The sequence below is a fragment of the Amia ocellicauda genome, chromosome 3, assembly GCF_036373705.1.
Source record: "Amia ocellicauda isolate fAmiCal2 chromosome 3, fAmiCal2.hap1, whole genome shotgun sequence".
Lineage (NCBI taxonomy): Eukaryota > Metazoa > Chordata > Actinopteri > Amiiformes > Amiidae > Amia > Amia ocellicauda.
The window spans coordinates 4405915-4427528 of NC_089852.1; the positions used below are offsets into that span (position 1 = coordinate 4405915).

General features: G+C 41.6%; 1 protein-coding gene across 1 annotated transcript; it reads left to right on the forward strand.

Moving 5' to 3' along the window:
• Window positions 1-760: 760 nt before the first annotated feature.
• Window positions 761-21030, forward strand: efcc1 (EF-hand and coiled-coil domain containing 1). The gene is made up of 8 exons (XM_066697795.1): window positions 761-1630; window positions 2116-2531; window positions 15963-16111; window positions 16484-16619; window positions 17025-17190; window positions 18197-18355; window positions 18518-18587; window positions 18753-21030. The coding sequence occupies exons 1-8, from the start codon at window positions 944-946 to the stop codon at window positions 18884-18886; spliced, it is 1917 nt and encodes a 638-aa protein (XP_066553892.1). The 5' UTR covers window positions 761-943; the 3' UTR covers window positions 18887-21030.
• The last annotated feature ends 584 nt before the right edge of the window (window positions 21031-21614 follow it).

The window sequence follows — 21614 nt, forward strand, 5'->3', positions numbered from 1 at the left end:
TCATTAGTTAGTATTAGTAGTAGCAGCAATAACAATAGTAGCATTACATTACCAAATGATTTACTATTGCACAAAATATGAATATCTCTGTGCATCTCCACACAACAAAAGGGAAAGGTCAGTGCTCCTTGTACTCAATTGCTGCCCACTTGTATAACGGAGGAGTACAATAGACGGGGACAGCTGGCCGCATATTTGAATACTTTGCGGGCAGGTGCAGCAGTTAAAGTGGTCCCTGGGTTACCGACATGTCGGTGTCAAATAGCGCAGATCTGCGCATATCTACAGACTCCCTGCGCTCCGATTGGTGGAGCCGCGCAGACCTGCGGACATCTGCGCAACACAAACGCGACCGTGTATTGAATGTATGATTGAATATTTCGCTGGTGTCAAACGGTGTTCTCAAACAACGCAATGCCGATTTAAAATACAGACATACACACATAAATGCACACTTACAAACACGCATACACAATTCAGCCACTAAGCCATAAAGACGAATGTAATAAAAAGTAAAAACAGGCAGGCAGACATCAACTGTAGGTGCGCATGACGTCATCGAACACACATGCATCTATACACGTATGTAAATGTGACTGATGCCCATGTGATTGTGATAAATGCTCTGTATCACCCGTGTACTCTCCTGTGCGGCTGCACCGGGAAGGGAGGCTGATGGAGAGGGGGGTAAAAGCCGGCCTCTCGGGTGACGTCAGCAAACACATGTGGAGGTTTATTTTGATCTGCCCTTAACTTTCTCTCCGGCGGGGCAGAGGGAGTCCAGTCCACCAGAGCGGGCCGCCGGGCGCAGGAGCAGGACCATCCGACGGAGGAGTCCCATTGCACGGTGTGGGGGAGGACATGGGCAGGACCGGGGTCTCACTCCTCCAGGCGGCTGCATGCGTTGCGTAGATTAGAAGTTGAATGAGTCGGATCAACAACGATGGATCAGCCCGATGCGTGTGATCCCTACAGCCGGCCAGCCCGCAGGACCCAGTGGATCGTGAGCGCCTTGTCCTACCACTACGGACTGGACCGCGGCGTGGAAAACGAGATCATAGTCCTGGCCACCGGTCTGGACCAGTACCTGCAGGAGATCTTCCACCACCTGGACTGCCAGGGAGAGGGCAAGGTCCCCGCCGAAGACTTCAAAATCCTCTGCGATGTGCTGGGGCTGGAGAGCGACGCCGACCTGGAGGAGTGCGCCGGGATCCTGGACGGCGTCCCCCGGGAGCTGAGCTTCAGGCAGTTCCACGCCAAGCTGTGCGGCTACTTCAGCACCAAAGCCGGGGGCCGCTACGACAACGGGCGGCTGCTGGTGGGCAAGGACAGCGAGCACATCGAGACCCAGATCCGCCTCCGGAGCCCTCTGAGGCGCCGGGAGAAGTCGCTGTCCGTCGGCGGTAAAGGGCGAGGCAGCAGGGGCTCTTCCCCGGCGCCGGAGCGGCATGCGTCGGACTGCAGGCAGCTGGGCTCCTGCACACGGGAGTGCTACGAGGAGATCGTGGCCCTGGAAGAGGCTGAGGACAGGATCGTGAAGCTGGAGGAGGAGAACGGCAGCCTGAGGGAGCTGGTGGAGGACATGCGAGCGGCGCTTCAGAGCAGTGATGCCCGGTCGTTGGCACTGCAGGTGGGGATGTCACCTGAATATACAAAATAAATACCTTATTATTCATTATGCATTTGTTTATGCATTGCATTATTTATATGAGTAGTCAACTAGATGCAAAGTTTGCCAGATGTTTTACAAGTAGAAAAACGTGGGGCCATCATGACAGAAAGAGTTTTTCCAGGTCTGAAACAATAAAACATCTTGAAGTCATTTAAATGTGAGGGGGTGGTGCATTAAATATGTCTTCCTAGGTATATGGCATGTACTCTATTACACACACATGCACGGTATGTTTAACTGAACTTGAACTTCTGCTGTTGACCTGTTCTGATCTTAAAGCCATGGACAGAACACTGTGCTCCAGCCAATTAACTTGTCCAGTTTGGGCAAACATTGATTTATCTCAAAGTCGTGTTACAATCACAGCATTGTGGGATTGGTCTACCATAACACAGAGGCTTACAGTTCATGCAAATGTGGTTTTGCTTGTGTAATTGTCACAGGTAGGGTTGTGGAAGAGTCATTCGAAACACATAGCAGAGGAGGGCTGCTTCATAGCTAACAGGAGGCTAACAGCCAAAAAAGACAGCCTGCAGAGCAGCATGAAGAACCTGCAGAGTTTCCTTCGAGAGGTGGAACTGATCCGCAGCTCCAGGGACGGACAGATAGAGGAGGCCATGAGGTTCAATCAGGAGCTGGAGAAGGAGCTGAGGAGGTCCCAGGATGCTCTGGCCACCTTGGAGGACTGCAACAGAAGCCTAAAGCGAGAGCAGGGGGAGATGAGGAAGAAGGTGGAGGACGCTCGGCAAGCGGTGCTCAGCAGCTTGGGCAAAGTCAAGGAGCTGGAAGCCAAGGCCAACCACGTGCCCCTCCTCCAGAGACACATCCAGCAGCTGGAGTCGGAGCTCATCTATTACAGGTAATTAGAAAACTCTGTGTAAGCAGCATTTGTTTATACACGGGCAACCATGTGGGCAGGGAGCTGCATGTGCTGGTTTTCTAATCACGTTGATGAAGTCGCTGGCTTTTCTGCTTTAATGCATCTCGGTGTTTGAAAAATACCTTGGAAGGATGTTGGTGAGAATGCATTTCATAGAGACGCGTTTAGTCACTTGCGTTGAAATGCATTACGTTGAATGAAAACATGCTTTTGAAAATGATGAAAATGTGGCTCAGTGGGATTGAGCTCTCATCTCTGTTTGTCAGCTGTGGGCTGGGGAAAGGATGTAAGTGTACATGCTATTTTTGTTGCTTGAAGTGGTTTTCTTTTCCAGTTTGGAAAAATGTTTTTTTGAGGTTTATTTCACAGACGATGTGGGTGGTGGCTTGGGTGCCAGTTTGGGTCTAAAATTGGATGCCATTACTGTTAGGAGCTTTTAATTTGTAATGTAGGGAGCCAATTTAAATTAACTTTGCTAGCGCATTGAAGAGTGTTTAGTATTGGAGGCCAGTGTTTACCCTTCATTAATGTCTATGGGAGTTATTTATAGGGCTGAAGAGAAATACAACTGCAATTACAGCACATTGCCGTGTTTTTTATCACCATTTGTGTTTATAGTGCTCCTGAAAACCCCTGAATGGAAGTCTGACAGCAGAAACTGCAAAGGCCGGTTCAGTTCTTTAACAGGACAAGACGACTAGGTCTTGGAGAAATGGATTCAGTCATTTGTACCTAATCACCTACTCAGTGATTTTTCTTTAATTTCCTGTTCACAAGATTTGAAGCAGTAGCTTTTTTTGTTTGTGTGTGTGTTTGTTTTTAATTATATTATCCTCCTCCAATCAGTCAAAAATAATTGTGTTTTAGAACACATTTATCTCAGGTTATAAAGGTATGGCCTGTGTTATGACTGAAATACGTCATGGCTTTATGAAAACATGGGCATGTGGTCATACTTTTTTTGTGATGTGGGCTCAGCGTATAGTGGCTGCACACTGAGCGAGGACCCCATTCAGAAATTGACCCCAGTCCCCAGGGAATGCCTGGCTTTTTGTTACTCCTTGTTAAACGCTGCCAGATACGTTACAGCTTGAAGCTTAGTACCACACAGGGAGTTGATGTGCTGAGAGAGGTAAAATATTTTAATCATAACGCATGTTATGGGCATTAACACAGAAAGTTCATGGACAAAAAGAAACACCCACTCATAAAACAGAATTATGCTCCCCAGATTTCCCATCCTCTGCGTTAGAAATGTAACCACCGCCAATGAAATATGTCAATGCGTTTAAAATCTGAGGTTAGCAATAAGAGAAGAGAAAATTACTATCTTTCTCAGTGACATTTTTTTTAAGTGATGGAGACACAATTGTTTATATAGATATTACAGGTTCAAACAAGGAAGAAAAGTGCAGGCTATTATGTATATTCTGCCTGACAAAGAAGCCTGTCTCCCAAGGAGCATATTTTAATCACTGGTGTTTTTGAATGACAGTAAGTACCTGAGACTTGTTTATCCACATAATCTGAAACATCAGTATTGGATGAAGAAATGCCAAGGTTCTTGAACAGAGATTTCTAGAGACTCTTTAGTACCTAAAATCAGTTTCTCTCTACAAATTACATATTTGTTTTAGTTATTGTCAAGGAAATGTAAAACTATCTTGCAGAAAATATAAAAAAACACTTTCTGTGTGAAAAAATTTGTTAAAGCTTGACCGAAAAGTTGGAGTTTGTAACTGTTTTTTAAATTATTGAATTGTAAATTGTGCTTTATACACAGGTACACACAGTTCCTCCTGTATTTTATTAAGACGAGTTTAGATTTTTTTTTCCATTATTACATAAAAACAACATTCCTCTGCTCGAGAACTGGCCTGTACATCTGAAGTTGTACAGCACTGCGTGTCTCGCATCGGTGAGCACACGGTCACATGTGGGCCGAGGGAGTGAATGCAGCAGAGATTAAACTAAGCTTCCCTGTCTGTCTTTCGGATCAGATAGTGTGGTTTTATGGTAAAACGAAAGTCACAGTCCGCTGATTGCGATTTTATTTCTTTTTTTCCTGGGTTTAGAGGTGGGAGGTAGGAGGTGGGGGTTCTGGGGTTGTGAACTTTACATCTATAGAAGGCTTGCAATTGTGTGTTTGTATCTAACAGCCAATGGGTCAAGCAGGAAACCCACTAGTATCCTTCAATTCATAAGTAAAACCAGTTTTAAGCTGCATTTAATATATTCCTATACATACGGTCTTGCTCTTATAACCCTAAAGCTCCAACCTCTTAGATTCCAGATTGTAATTTTGAAACTCAGCCAGCACGAATATCCTAGCCCCCCTCCATTGATGTGCTGAGAGCAAAGTCATTCATTCTCACGACAATGGCTGTGGCACATTGTGAGAGCTCCCCATTCAGCGCAGAGAAACCCTGACCGAAACAGATTGAAAGTTCCCATCAATCTCCGAACAGTCCTCTTGCACTTTCGCCAGTCCCCGAATAATAGACACACACTCCCCTGAGTATCCTAGCAACACCCCTCTCTCAGCTCGCCCACCGCAGACCCGGATGCCTGTTAATTAAGATTTCACCGTGGGTATGCGTTGATATTGTTTCAGATTGCGGTGGCTACACAAAGTGGATTTGAAGTGATGAATATCTTACAAGAAAAGGCAGGAGAAATACAGTGCACACCCTGATGTTGTTTAATTGCTGGGTGCCAAAGTTTAAGCATCAAATATTTCAAGCACCAAGTGCATTAATGTTGTCCTCATACCAATGAAATGCTGTGTTCCCACTACCTCATAGACCTGGCTAGTGTCTTGGTAACATCTTCCTGCCGTCCTGTTGATTTATAGTTTCCTTATAATGAGTTCCACCGTCTTATAAATTGTCTAGCCGTCTAGAGTTTGTATATCCTGCTGTGTGCTGTGGATTTGAGCCGCTGCTTTTAAATCGCGGATTCGGTGCTGTGTTTGCCTGACAGCACTAAGCTTGCACAGCTGCACAGTATAATGCTGTTTCATTTCTACATGTGAGAGTATATTGAAATTCAGGGGCTTAAAGGTCTTCCCTACATAAACGTGTCCTTGGCTCTTGTGGTGGATATCCTGCCCAGCAATTAATCGGACAGCATAAACACAGCTCAGCTGGCATTTCCTTTTGCTTTTAATATTACTGATGCTGTATTGCAACATGCTTTCAATTAAATTGTATTATGTAATGACAGGGTTCCTTTTCTTTCTGAAGAAAGTTAGAATCTCAAGAGTGCTACAATGGAAAGTTAAAAGGGGGTTGGTGCTTCAAGCTCCTTTTAAACAGATTTTGTTCAGGTTGTTTGTTTTGTTCAGGTGATAATTACCAGAGCAACTGTGAAGTTCAGTTAACACACCGGCTATTGTTCACTTGCCTTTTAGCTCTGGGCAAAAGATGAAAAAGATCTCTTTATCCGGGTCCTCCAGAATTTCACAATTGTTCGTTAACAGCAACTAAATGAAGGCTCCTGTCGCGATAAGCAAGACCAGAGTGGAATCTGAAAGATTTGCAGCCATTTTAATGAGAAGGGGAGGGGGAGCTTAAAAGTCCCTTAAAAGTCTCAGACAGATTCCTCTCACCTTCCTAATTTGGAAATACCCTGCCAGCTCGCAGTGTGTTACTGTAAAGTTATGGCTGCTTGAGCAGACCTTCCAAAAAGGCCATCTGTTAAGGCTTAGGAAAATGCTAATGCACATTGTGTGTAACCAAATAATCGGCTCTAATAATTTCAAGGCCGTGCTGGAGCCCCGAAGAGCGAGAGTTATCTCTGAGAATAGAGAGGGATGGGGCAGAACGCCCTGGAAGGATGGCGAGAGTCCACTGGGCCCACAGCTGTTTTGGAGACAAATCAGAGTAACCTTTTGATGCTGCTGTCGGTGCCAGAAAAGTATCTTCTTCAAACATGAGGTCATACTTCGCAAGCCCAAGAATTTGAAGCACATAATGGCTGAATCCCCAGAGTCAAAGGAGATTCGTCTGAACTGAACCTTACATAAAAAGAGCAACTACAACAAACTCAGCACAGATATTTAACTATATTTTATCTTGAATTGATATGGAAACTGCCAACGTATGAATCTATATAGCTCACCTTCATTACCCTAATCATTTATTTCATGCAGCCAAAATATTGAAAGGAATGACATTAGAAGCTAGTTTCACAGACCTTGATTAGCACTGGTCTTGCACTACTCAATTGAAAATAACATTGGGTCGTCCAAGCCTAGTGCTAATCTGTGTCGGTGAAACCAGCCCTTGATGTATACATTCAATCTCTAACAAGACCATCTATATTTATCTCTGGAGTTGCAAATGAGTCTCTTGCTTCTTTAATGACATGGAGGTGGCATACAGCACTGTGGATGTTTAGTCTGGGACGAATCCCAGGGAAATGAGAACAAAGTGGCAGTGTTAAGGTTGGTTGTGTATAGAGCAGCGCTTGCTTCAGCCTGAATTGGTTTTCCTCTCTCTAATGATTATTGTTCAGAATCGGGAAGCTCTCGTTTGATCTGTTGGCTGTGTTCAGTTGTGCTTCACGGTAATTTAAAGAAGGATGAAAAAGTGCTCCCATTTTCCCACATCAATAATCGTACACTTCCACTTGCTAAGGGTGTAATAAGCGAACATTACTCTGCTTCTTCTTTGTCAGTATACTTTACTTTCTTTGTATAGAAACCAAATACTTTTTTGGGGGGGAGGGGTGGAGGTGAGTATTATTTACCCCAAAATAACCAACCGCTTTGTGATGTGCTACCAACCAGAGTTTAATTATTGATTGCGCAGTGGCTTGAAATAGCTTTAAAGAGGAGGCACATTTGTGGACTTTTTCCCAGTAGTCATTGCAGGTAAAAAGACATCCATGAAGAATAAGATACTTAGAATTATCAGCGCTAGAGTTATTTAACCCGGAAACTCAGGTGTTTCGATGCTCCTCATTTGAGAGATAATACCTCCAGTGAAAAGGGTAGTCGACCTTTTCAGGGACGGTTAGCAGAGCATTGTAACGTTTGCATTGATCCAGTGATACCAGCAGCCGGTGCAGAGTCTGTAGATTGGAGTGGACACCTCGTAGGGAAATCCTCCTTCATTTCCCCAAAATGTGCCTCACAGCTTTACACAGGAATATTGCATTAATCACGCCCTGTTTAAACTGAATGCAAAAGGATGAATATTGTTCTGGTTATTTACATTTGCACTAAGCTAAATGAAGGCATCCGTGACGCTATCCCAGGTGCACTTTGTCAAGGAAGAAAGGGGAAAGCTTTTGGTAATTTTTCCTTGATCAAACAGTACCGAGGCATTGTGAGAATTGTAATGATAGCCTTATTACTCCGTTTCAAGCACATCCGTTATGTGCAGCAGACAATGAAGACAAATCATCAGTGTCAAAAGCAGTTAAGGGGCTGGTGTGATCAGCCTGCACCACAGCTGGAGTCATCACAGCTGGATGTTATCTGAAGCTTGTGGAGCATCAGCGAGTTTCCTGACGATTCTAACGCCCCTTTAATATCGAATCATCCCAAGACCGTTCTCAATAAATTCCAGGGGGAATCCAAAGTGTGCCATACTTTAATCAAAAGCCATAATTACAAATAAAGCACATTGACAGCTTTGTACAGTAAACATTTCTTGATAATATTCATTGCTACACAACTCTGAATTTGACTTTCATTTCACAATAGGGTGTAGAAGTTATTGGTCTTTACTGGCCCTTTACACATTGTCACATGTGTGTATCAATCTCTTCAAAGATTGATTATTCGTGGAGCATATTTGGTAAGTTGTCTCCCTCTTCCAGATCTCTGGTCATTATCAAATAATTTCTAAGTTGGGACAGATAAAGGGCAGAACGATGAGAGGAAGTGGAGCTAAGGCAAGTCAGGGCTTTTTCGTTTTGGGTGTCATAGAGGGGGAGGTGGTGGGAAAACGAATGAACAGTTTGGTTCATTACTGTGAAGAAAGGAGAGGCCAGCGGAGTGTCACCTTCTTTCATCCTTTCTTCTCGAGAGCCTTTCTTGACCCAGGGAAAAGTGAGGCTTTAAATCAAACAGTCAGTAGGACCAATGAAAAAAAATAATACAAGTTAGGCTTCGAAACAATGGAGGCCGTTGGGAGAGGTATAAAAAAAAAGAAGAAAAAGATCTACCATCTGGTAGAAGGAGCAAACACTAAGCTGTTTGTTCAATGGTTCCGTTACCCAGCAAAAGATGTTTTTAAAGGCCTACTCCACAGGACAAGACCTTTCCTCTCTCCTTCTTTCTTCCGCCCTGTAAGCACAAAACGATTACAGCTTTCTAAGACTACAGACCTCTTGAGGAAAGAATGGAAAGACAGGAAAGATAGAATTGGGTGGGATCGTGCTGCAATAGCAGATATAGGGTTCTGCTCAAACAGAGATATCGTATATTTTGTCTCAGTAGGGCCGGCATTAATTTATGACTTCGATCCTCCCACCATTTGAAAACTGCACGCACTCGATGACTCTGTCACACAATTAGCCGCCTTCAAATATCAGGTTTGTAATTTGTAATTGCTGGGTGGGGCCAAAGTTTAGATTTAACCTGGGCCTGGGTGTTTGTTCTGTAATTTATTTCAATTAAATGATGGATACGTTTGCCATGTTTCACTGTTGTTCCTGTATGCATTTCAAAATGCTCTGCCAGACTTTTTCTGTAATGTTGGAAGATTGCCTTCTCCCCAGCCCTTCCTCCAGCTTGAAGAAATTTTGTCTGTGCAGACATCAGCACTCTTATATAACTGCATGCATTTTTGAGTGCCTTTTAAAAACTCTTTAAAATCCTCTCTTCCCCTGCCTAATAAGATTTTAGTTTTCCTAATATGGCTGAAGGCAACCGTTTACAGTAAAATGTCCTTTTTTACACCAATACTGGATGTTTGTGATTCTCAAATGTCTGCATGCAACGCAAGCCGCATTCTTTCTTAGAAAATATTTATGAGCTAGACCTTCTACCAACACAGCCATAAAGAGAAGCTGATTAATAACTGTCTGTGTTTATTTTGGGCCGGGTTGCGTAAGGCACAAGTAAAAACTATACTGCGAGGCCAGGATTTACAACATGCATGTCTATTTTTCAGGTGAAGCTCCATGGTGCTATAAGGGCTAGATCTTTCTGCTCAGCTGACCCAGCACTATGTGTGGTTGGAGCTCACCTACCATTGATTGTGACATTATAATACTATAAAACGTTTAAAATTAATACTTTTCTGACAGGATTATAGTGAGCTCCCCGTGTGGACTTCTAGTGTCACTGATTTAATCTACCACTGATTTCTCAGGTAAAAATTCATGGTGCTGCGTAATGTGAATCAACCTTTATCCATCAGAGTGCTATGAACTTTTAATCAAAAATGATTGTATGGATTTCACTCCTATCTAAATAATTTGGAGAAGCAATTTGGAAATACAGTAATACAGATAGTTCCTCTCCTCTAACACATAATCTACACAATATTACACATTACATTGCTATAATAACCCAGTTTCTGGCTTGTTCAGATTCGTGCTTGAATAAAGCACAACATGGTTGAGGATTCATTTCCGCTGCTGTTGAGCAGGTGGACTTTGTTCACAGACTGGTTTATGCTAAATAGATTTACAAAAGACAGACAGACATAAAGAGATCAGAACATTTTGTTTTAGGAGAGGAGATCTCCTTAACCTACATTTAGTTTCAAGATCCTAGATTTTGGGCTTTTGTTTATAGTCATCTGTGCAAGTTTATTTTAACTCTAAACAAAACGACATCCCGTCTGTCTTCAGAAATGATAAGCTGTTTAGGGCCTGCAAAACTGCCTCCGTTGATCTGCTTTTGTTTTAATTTGCACGGCTCTCAGGTTCTCTTTTGTTTCGAGGGCTCTTCCTTAAAGCCCCATCGGTACTGTACGGATTTAGTTCTGCCCCGGGGCTAAAATGCGGTTGTGTTCCAGGATTCGGCGGGAGGCCTTCTGCTGTGCATAGCGCGCTGTTCTCCTGCAAGCCCCTCGGCATAAACAAAGGAAATGGCCCTGTGTCATCAACGCTAACCACAAACAGCTGGGATCACAAGTGCTTAAAAGCAGCAGTCCTCCCTTTATAAATATGGCCTTGATATTGGGGCCTGTTATAAATATTTCAAACTTGCTTTGTACTCTTTATAGACTCGAGGAGAACTCTAATGATTTAATGCCGCGTACATTAGATAGGGTACATACAACTGACCCAAAGGGTATTGCCAGGTTAGAGTAATACGTTAATTAAATACATGTTCATAGAGCATTTTTATGTTCCTTTTCTACATTTTATTTCCTCTGAAGACTTGAGATTTATGTTGAATGGATTAGTTTATATTGCTGATTCGAATTGCCTCCCTGCCACATAAAATAGTCTATTTCCTTCTATTGAAACTAGAATCCTAAAAGTTGGACATATTGCCACTAATTGAAGATGAAAAGAATGAAGCAATTAGTACCTGATGTACTAAATATTTGAGTTTATCTATACCTCATGTATTAGTTATTAATGTCTGTAAAAGGTGCAATCATTAAATCATAAAAAGGTAGAACCATGCCAACATATAATCTTACACAAACATAATAAACGTATTATATTTAATAATAGATTTTAATAGAAACATTATTTTTGAACACGCATACTGTGTTTATTCATGAGGGAGCCTATATGACTGAGAATGAGAGCCTTCAGTCCACATTCATGCGTTTCTTCCATCTGCATCTCACATCTGTTTCTGCTTTCATACTCGGCTCACGTCTCCGAGAGAGAAAGCAGATTAAATCAGGTGGGGATAAAAAGTTAAGTGTGTAGAACGGCCGACAGAATTGATCATGCCAGTTACATGATTTTGATGCTTTTAGGGCATTACTCTTAACTTAGCTTACAAAAATGTGTTTTAATTGCTTTCTAAGATGGCTGCTTTATTCATACCAGTTCTATAGGCCACGTAAACACAAGACCTACACAAGACTATACTATCCCAAACACTGGGTCAAGCTAGATCTAAAATCATGCTCAGTGTTACATTACTACCTCCATCTGTATCGCTAATCTACACATCACTTTTCAAATTTTGGATGTTTCTTTTTTAAATTATTATTATGATTTTGTTCTCAGAAATTCAAATCTTCAGTTAGTACAGCTAAATATTGCATTGCCGTATCCAAAGGAAAGACTGTTTTACATCAATAGGTTATTTGCCCCTAATTAAAACTTGCCCATGTCTATTTTGTAAATATTAGTTATGCCACAGAAGTTTGGAAATGACAAACAGGAGAAGCATATCAAATATGAAATAAATAATTAGTTCCTACCAGACAACTCGGTATATCAGGACAAGCTCAGGATGTTTATAAAGGGGTGGGTAGGTGTGTGTGAAGCAGGTGTGACTTAGGTTTGGGAAACACTGGTGTAGATCATCAGTCTGCTTTGTGCGATTGCGCTCACCTTCACTGTCTATGTTGGTATGTATTTATGTTTAAGAACCTGCCTAATTGACCCACGAGTGCTGTATATGTTACAGATAAGGCTTTGATTGAAAGTTTTTGGATTGGTGCTCTGCTGTGTGTGTGGTCCTTTGACCAGACTGTTACCAGTGAAACTCAGAGCAATATACGCAGTCTTTTTTAAACAACTGACAGCTATTCTTGTTCAGTGAAGAATAAAGTGGTACATCGTTTAGTGTATATACCCACAGATGCTGGGCATAACAAATGACAGGTTAACGAATGCATCCCTGGTTATCCGAGAGAGGGTGCTACCCAAAAGCTGCGATGTAGCACATGAGTCAAAAGAGGTTTTGGTCCGTAACTTAGACGTAATTTAGCGGTAACTTTATCACAGATATCCTGTTACGTGTTGGGCTATATATTTATGATCACTGAGAACATGTCGCCAGAATACATTGAAAAATAACAGACCCTTTTTTACTTTTTCACATCATCTTCACATCCTTCAATGGTAGAGGGGTGAGGGAGAGTAATGTTACCTTGTTTTAATGTTGTTTTAGTGTGCTCCCAACATTGAGTAATGTTAAAACAACGTCAGCCGCCGGTTGTGTACACTTTGCCGGACGTTCATTCCATAATGCGTCATGGTACGTGGGAATATTGTGGATAGGCAGCTTTGTTACACATGGTAATGACAATGCCCCAACGCCCTTTAAGTAGTATCCTCGATTAAAAAGATAACTGATAATACAGGTGTTTGGAAAACAGACTGTAGTCACACATGCAACTGGTTAAAATCTTCCAAGACTTCAGATGCGCTGAGTCATATTGATTATCTAGATATGCTTTCTTCATTGTGAATTCAGACAGTGCTCTACGCTACAATAAAACTGTAAAAATCTCTTTCCAGACTACATCTGAAAACCCAAAGTTTTTTGTCATTCCCTTTATTCTCGGTGCCTGGCATGATAAAATCCATCTGTTCATTATCGTGATTAATCTCATTTTGTATTACTGTTTTCATCCCTCTGTCAAGGTTAATCCACCATCTTTGTATGGATACAAATATTCACTAGTAATAATACATTATTTTGAAGGATTTCCTGCAATCAAAGTGAAAAACTGGATGATATTAGGCAGACTAAAAAAAAAAGGACCCCATCTTAGACTGGTGGCTTGTGAGACAGAAATCAAAGAACATCAAATTAAAAATAATAGAGACACTTAACTTTCCCCAGATGGGATTGACTCTCTGTTTACGGTTAGTTTTATTATGAAGTATATGGTTCTGGACATTAACTGATTTTAAGAGTTAAGAGTCAGGGTTAGAAAGAGAGTCCATTATTTACTTTTGCTACGCTTTTAAGTGAATCAGTTGAATTTCATAGATTCACATCTTTTTGTGCTTTCTGGGTCCAGACTTTACAGAGCTGTGTTACATTAACAGAACTGTATTGTAAGTATGTATTTGCAGAACGGTACAGAATCTTACAAAAAATAATCCCTCTGCAGAAACTTCATTGACTTTGAATTAGTGTATCTGTTTGTACACGGGTTTGTGCAAAATACAGGGAGACATCTCCTGATTTTGATACATAACCTTATATACAACTCAGCCAAGTATTCACCTTACTTACAAAGACAGCTCTGATTTATGTCAATGGGGCTTGAAGTGAGAGAAAGCAAATATTTTTCTAAGAATGGGCGATACACAGCTACCACCGTGAGAGCGCTGCGCTGCGTTTTCAGGCTCCATAGAGTAGTTAGTGTTTCTATTGACAGGTTGTGTTAAAAAAGGACTAAAAGCTGTCAGTGATTTCTCATTTGTCCTGCCCAGAAAAACTCGTTTGTCCTTCTTACGAACATAAACATTCCCCCTGTACTTTGTGGGCGCTGCACCATCAATGTGGAGGGCATCAATTAAAGTTCAGTTAGTCACGGGCAGCACTTTGAAACCCAGCAGATGAAAAACCCGGTGACCTTATTTTCCTGCACCCGGAGCAGTTCGTTTTCCAGACACACAAAAGCTGAAGATGGATGTGAGGTGCCTGGGAGTCTCCATGGAAACCTGCCACAGTGTGTTTGTGTGCCGCTGACATCTTCCCAGACGGCTGCGGGGCTGCGGGGCTGCGGGGCTGCGATGGCCCTCCGAAACTTTACACACGTCTCATCTGGGATCTGTGGGCTACAGTGAGCTCCAATTAACAACTTCAAATTCAATATGAATTATTTAGGACAGGATGCTTAATGCAATCCATTTAGAAGATTTTTCTCCAGCAGTTTAAATCAAATGTTGAAAAAACATTGTATATCATATATTATACAAACAGAAAATACAATGCATTTCTTTTTCTTTGACTAGATTAAACAAACACATTAACCCGTTATTATTATTATTTATTTATTAGCAGATGCCGTTGTCCAGGGCAAAATATACCCTTTATGGTACAGAGTACAAAGAAATATTCAGATTTCTGTTTTTACAGCATTGTCCTCTGAGTTAAAGATCTAAAGAAAGCAGGAGATTTATTTCAGCTGAACTGCACTCTGTGACAGATGTTTAGCAAAGAACGTTGTAGTTGCTGTGATGATTTGTAGGACTCATCCCATACAATATTGTGTGGCTCCCCCCCCCCCCCGGTAAGTCACTGGCATCTGGAAACACTTCATCAGTGACTCACAAAACCTGTGTGCAATTACCTTTGACACAAAACATAAAGATCCAATACGCTGGAAAACGGAGAACTATGCAAAGTACGTGATCAGCATATTGTACTTTTATTATTTCATTTTGTATGGATTGCACTAGGGTGACAGCTCTCTTTCATTTCTCCAGTCAACTCTGACGTTTAATACGGTTAGGGTTGTGTTTCTACTTGGTAAACTAAGCTTGGGTGAGCTGTGGACTGGGCATGGCTTTATTGCATAATGTATTATTGAACAGGTAATATTTGTATGGTAGTACGCAGGTTAGTATTAGTGATAGTGGGTTAGTCTAAGAAGTAGTAGTAGTGTATGTAGGTTACAATCTGATACTATGTAGGTTTGCAGTAGTAGTAGTAGTGTATGTTACTACAGCTAGAAATAATAGATTTATTTGATATAACTCGCAACAATTTCGCACATCAAGCCTCAGAAGCAACAATGTCATGGATTCTGTGACTAAGAGATGCAATGGGGCATCATGGGAGTTAAGAGATTGCAGAGGGCCCCAGAGGCTTCAGTGTTTTGGTTAATTCATTTTTCGATTCACAATTCCTGGTTACAGTTTTAGTAAGTGGAATCTGAGGTTTTTTGGGGCCATAAAAGCTGTATAACTGACAAATGAAGTGAGTTAAATGGAAATTTTTACTACAAATGGATTTACCAACAGTGGGTCTGGCTCTCATTGTCTTGCCATCATTTCTGTTATACTTGGCACGGCAAATGGAAGTGATTTTCAGAAAACTGACAGGCGTTGTACCAACAAGTAGTACGTCACTGGATAAAGCTCAAGCCTTCTGTGAAGCCTGTCTCAAATTAACGATGCTTAATTCTCCTTAAAAAAGCCATGTCAAAAAAGTCTCAAGAAAGAATTGTTACCAATTATGGCAGAATTCAGAGTGATCCACACAGATCAACAACTGCGTTATATTCGCATTAGTCCCATGATTTGTTGGCAAGGAAATTTATTTTAGTTTTTTTTTTTTTAATATACTTTGCTATTTATCATTGACATGCATAATAACATCATAAAATATGAGCTTACCAGCAATGCCCTGTCTATTTCATGTCTGTTTCTCTGGGAATGCTGTTGGGAAAAATAGATTCCATCGATGCTGTTCATATATTCCGTGTTGTGGACGGATGCCTGAATCTGAAGTTACAGAGCTGCGAAAGTATGTACCTGTAGCTTATCACAGTATCTTTTCCACGGCAGGTCAGAAGTCTCCAAACTTCAGCTCCTTTCCAACAGCCCTGTGGAGCAGAAGCACAGCGGCGCCGGCCAGCGTGCCAGGAGGTGCTGCCTGACCACACAGCAGGACCGCCAGTCCCCGACTGGCCATGCAGAGCCGGTGCCTGACAATGGTAAGACTGGGGCTCACTCACTCATCCACAGATCTCTTATTACCTCATCACCTGCCGTTTCAGTTTCTCCTGATGGGAAAATGCACTGGTCGCCTGTGGCTGCTGGAACTTCCTTCTCTCTCCAGGAGTCGATGGGAGCCTTGGGGGGGAGTTTATCTTCTAATGTGTGTGGGGGGGGAAACCATAAAATATTAAAAGATAAAAAGCTTAGCGCCTGTCTAGATTAACAGAGTGAAACGGCCCCAGGCTTTATATGTTGGCTGGGTGTGTAAGTTATATTGTTTAAGTCTTTCATAAGAGATGCATCTCCGCTGCTCTCTCTGGGAGTCACGCAAGCTCAATGGTGACGTTGGCGGCGTGTTGTCTCTCCAGTGGAGGAGCAGCTTTTCCGCTCCGTTGAAGGCCAAGCGGCCTCCGACGAGGAGGAGGAGAAGTGGACTGGAGAGCAGCAGAGCCAGGTGGACGAGGTCAAGCGGATTCTCACCCGGCTGTCATGCTGTGGGGACAGGTACGCTGCCACGACAAGAACGCCGTCTCGGGGTTGTTCTGAGGACGAGGATGTTGCGCGAGGGCAGTGGCGGACAGATCGGTGAAAGACCACACGTCCTGCCTCTGACCGGATCGTGTTTGAAAATGCTCAGTCAGATTTGAAATGTTGGAGTTCAGTAAAGACTCAAAATGACAATGACTGTCAGTGTCCTGTTATGTTTTTTGATAGATTTTTTTAAGATTAAGATATATGAACAGTGACAGTTAGTTCAGGGAAATCAGTATTTTCCATTTAATCATTACTCGTTTTATATACAAGAGGGAATGGTATATAAAGGATTTTTTTCTTTGTAAACCATTCCAAAATTGACAGAAATCCAAAGTCAAAGAAACAAAATTCTTTTTCTGTGACCTCGACTCTCAGGTGTGATGATAAAACGGTGAAGAAACTGCTCTCTCATTTCGGTGGCTCCACGAACGAGGAGAGCAGGAGTGCTGTGGTGGAGCTATTGGAGAAAGTCACCAAGCTGACCAAACAGCTGGAGATAAAGGAGATCCAGGCCAAGAAAGCAGAAATGGACATGGACCAGGTAACGGTTAGGAACATGGGAACAAAATATGAACGAGAAGAGGCCATCCAACCCCTTCCTCGTGAGGGTCGTTCAGCTGCTTTGATATCCAGGAACAGTTCAGCAGTTTGTTCCAAACACCATTAACTTCTCATTTCCCATCCGCTCTTGGCATGATCTGAATGGTGGGTGGATGTGATTGGGAAAATATATATAACATATAAGACCTGAACTGATAGAGAAATATTCCACAAGATTTTCACATTATGTAATTAACATACATGCATATACAGCTCTGGAAAAAATTAAGAGACCACTTAACATTGATTTTTGAACTTGGAGTGGTCTCTTAATTTTTTCCAGAGCTGTATATATATATATATATATATATATATATAAACATACCCCCACATAACGGGAGTGATCCTTTTGGAAGTTCTGCCTGCCCCCCAAATCCCCAACCTCTTACTGCTTTATGGCTCCAGAAGATCTGCATAGGGAATATTTAAACTGGACAGTACTGCATATTCAGTTTTTATATAGTTTCCATGCTTATATGACTAATTCTTGGAGCTGCACCATCTCTCAAATGAGATAAAACCTTTGGGAATGTGATTCTGGAGCTGTATTCGAAGCGAAGGTCTTGACAGTAAGCCCTCCCTCCGTTGTGCACCCCTCCTCCTCATCAATTACGGCAGCACTTTCCTGGTATCCTTCCCTGTGCGGCCTACACAGCCCCTCTCTCCAGGCCTCGCCTCTGCCAACAAACACAGCTGCCTAACAAGGGCGGAAAACGACCTTTTGTTTGTGGCTGGTTCTCACCCTGATAAATACAGAAACTAAGCCATATCCCGCACACTGGAGGGGAAACAAAATGTGTACGCCAAAGATATTTCGCAACTGTATATGAAGCTTGTGACAGTCTGGTTAGATGTTTTTATTTTTGGTTAGCGAGGCAGCGCTGGCCCGGCCGGTACTGCCCAGGTTTCCCACAGTCTGAGCAGCGCTGTCCTCCCCGTCTCTCCAGATAAAGGATTCGCTCGTGACAGAGCTCCGGCAGAAGGCCGAAGAGACTGAGTTGCTGCAGATGGAGCTCCAGATGTTGGAGACAGAGAGGGTGCGTCTGTCGCTGGTGGAGGAGAAGCTCATGGATGTCCTTCAGCTCCTGCAGCAACTCAGAGACCTGGTGAGCTCTTCTGTACACACGCAGGGCAAATCGCAGTGTGGCAGGGCAACTAGGCTAGGCATGGGTATATCCTGGGTTTGTGGGATATTTAAGGATGGGATTTTGCCCTCGTTTCTTAAACACTCCTGCCACAGGCCATTAAAGCGCCTTCTCCTCTTTCAGAACGTATCGAGAAGATCTCTGGGCAAGATCTTGCTGAGCACCCTGGAGTCCTGCAGCGACCCCCTGCATGGTGAGAAAACCCCACCTGACCCGTGTGTCGTCCTGTGAGCAAAGCAGCAAATTCAAGCCGACAGAACAGAGAGCGACAGAGGAACAGTCTTTATAGATTACAGTTTAGTGATGAGTTTACTGACTAAGTGTGTTTGATTTAAAGCATTTCTTTATGTCTCTGCAGGGAAAGCCCACATTCTGGAGGTGCTCAATGCTCTTTATCATGAATTGGCCGCTTGTGAGCTGCTGTCCAACTCCCCTCTGGAGAGGACGGCCAGCCACCCGTCTCTGTCGAACCCACTCCTCATCTCCTGCTGACCAGGAGCGCCCCCTGCTGGCAAGCGGCTCTGCAAGCACTTTCACTTCAGTCCGATGCGGTGACTCGATCGGGAAGAACAACGCCACGGAAAATCTGAAAGAGGAGTCGAATCCTGGACATCAGCTTAAGTCAGCGCTGGCGAAAGAAACGCGGTGACAGTTTAATTAAATAGTACGGAGCCCCAGAGAATAAATCAATCAAAAAGAATACAACATGAGTCTGGTGTGCAGACTTCAATATCTTGACTCGAATATCTCAAACTCTAGCTGAGATGTTGCTTTAACTGAGTGTTCTGGCCTGGATGTTTGTAAAAGTGGGATGGGAGTAAAAATGTGCAGAGGAGACATCTCGCTGGCAGACAATATCTTGAACCCCTGTATAACAGCTGAATGAGAGAAGTGAAGCAACTCAATAATATACAGAAAGTTCAGTCATGTCTTTAAGAACTGAATGTCAGTCAGTTTGGTCATTTAAGCTGTGTCTGTCTTTCTTTTTTTTTCTTTACTTCCTACTTGTTTATCCCTGAGGGCATTTACATCCGTTTCTACAATTAATTGAACAGTTTCACTACATTTATTATGCTGCACTGTAGTGTTTGTTCCCTGTTGTACCAATTATGTGTGCTGGTTTAAAGCAAAGCTAATTTAATGTATGAAACGACCATGTACACAACGAGAATTCAGCCCGACCATGAACTGTGGATCTCGCCTCACAGTAACCCTCTGCTCTCGGAATAAGAGTCACGATTTGAAGTGACTTCATTTTGTAAATCATATGTGCTGTAAATAAGTTTATCTGCACCTTACCTAACTCTAGACACCTATTTATCTTCTAATTTCATATTCTTTTGTATTTTGCTTCATCATTTTCCATCATGTTTACTCTGTGAAACACTAAAAACAAATCTAGAATAGTTTCATAATGAGAATAATAGTACTAAACGTTTGTGGCTTAAATATATATTTTTTAAATCTCAAAATCAGCCACTAAATATAAATGAATGCAATAGACATGTAATTAAATAGAGGATATTAACCGATTTGATTTTTATGTAGCCTCACAGTAAAGTAGATTATAGATTATTTTTTATTTAGAGTTTAAATTTAATTCTAGGTAAATGTGAGTATATGGGATTTTAAGATTTTCTGCAATGTTTGCATTCTTGATTGATATAGAAACATAGATCAATCAAACAATGACATAAACCGCCATGAAGTTAAACTTGAAACTAAGTGAACGATTTACAAAGTAAGGCCTATTTTGGTGCTATTAACAGATTCATAAAAGGGATTTGTGTTTCCTGTGTGATGTATTTTCGCTCATCATGATATCTCTTGAACAACAATTACACAAATACTGGAACCTGGAATTATTTTAAAACGTCAGGCCTTGTATATATGAAATAGGTCTGTTTATAAACCAGATATGTTTATTATTTATAATCACAGAGTAACTGTTTGAAATGCTCTCCCATCAGAGCGCACATCATTTTTGGCAACTGAAAGCTACTTTTGACAAAACAAAGGTTATGTGCAGATGACAGACTGCAGCAGAATAACGTGGTCTTATTTTAGTACTTAAATTCCAATATTTTTAAATAAAAATTAATTATTAATTGTGGTGAAAGGAATGATAATTTAGCTACAGAACAGCTATCTTACAAGAAATACCTCCCCCCTTAATATAATTGTGCAACAGTAAATATATACAGTATATTTTGCAAGTAATTATATGATAACTATGCATTATCATTCAATTTTACTATCCAGTTTATCTATCCGAAGTAAACAATAGGCCTCCTTACTGTGCAAAGAGACCAAAACAACTATCCTTTAATGTTTTTTTAAATCAGCAAGTCAAATATATGTAATTTAAAATAAAATAAAAGTAGGGATTGGGGCACTTATTTGGTTTATCCACCTAAATCAGATGGCTTCAATTTAAACAAACAAGTAAAAGCTATTATTTGCATTTACAACGCTATTTTCATAGTATATGCACTTGTTACCTTTATGGATAATAACGTCTATGAAAATATATGAAATTGTGAATTAATGGATTTAACTGAAAACAACAACATAAAAAAAAGCATTAAAGCTCTTGAATTAGCATGGAATTTTAATAAAGTTTTAAGATTCACTCATCTGGTCTCCGTGTACATTTATTGAAGGTAACATTAAAAAGTAAAAGCAAGGTATTGTTTAATTTTTCTTGCTACTTTTATACAAATTACATTTTAATTAACCTTAATTGGTATTAGTACGATTGCACACACGAAGAAAACGATCTGGATGTTGGACACATCATGTTCGGAAAGAAATGCCTGTTTGTTTGACGAGGTTAAGACCGTCTTTCTCCATTAGAAACTAAGTGTGCATAAACTACTCAATGTTTTTTCAGTCCTGCCATTTTGTGCTTGGAAAGCTGTGGACAGGAACAAATGAACAACACTGAAGCTTGAGCCAGTAATTTTCCCTGTGACATGTTTTACAATGATCTATCGAGATGTAAATGTAATTTAAAGCCATCCATCAGCCTTTTCCTCAGCCCTGCTGGACATTTAATTTTATGTGGAATTACCCTGAACTGAATTATGAATTGTTATATTTGCTGTCATTTCACACAGAAAGTGCCCCCCCCCAGGCAGATTCAGAGGGTGCCACTCTTGCTGAAGTTAATTTGTAGCACAATCCTGCACTCCCATCTCCATAACTCAACTGCGCTGTA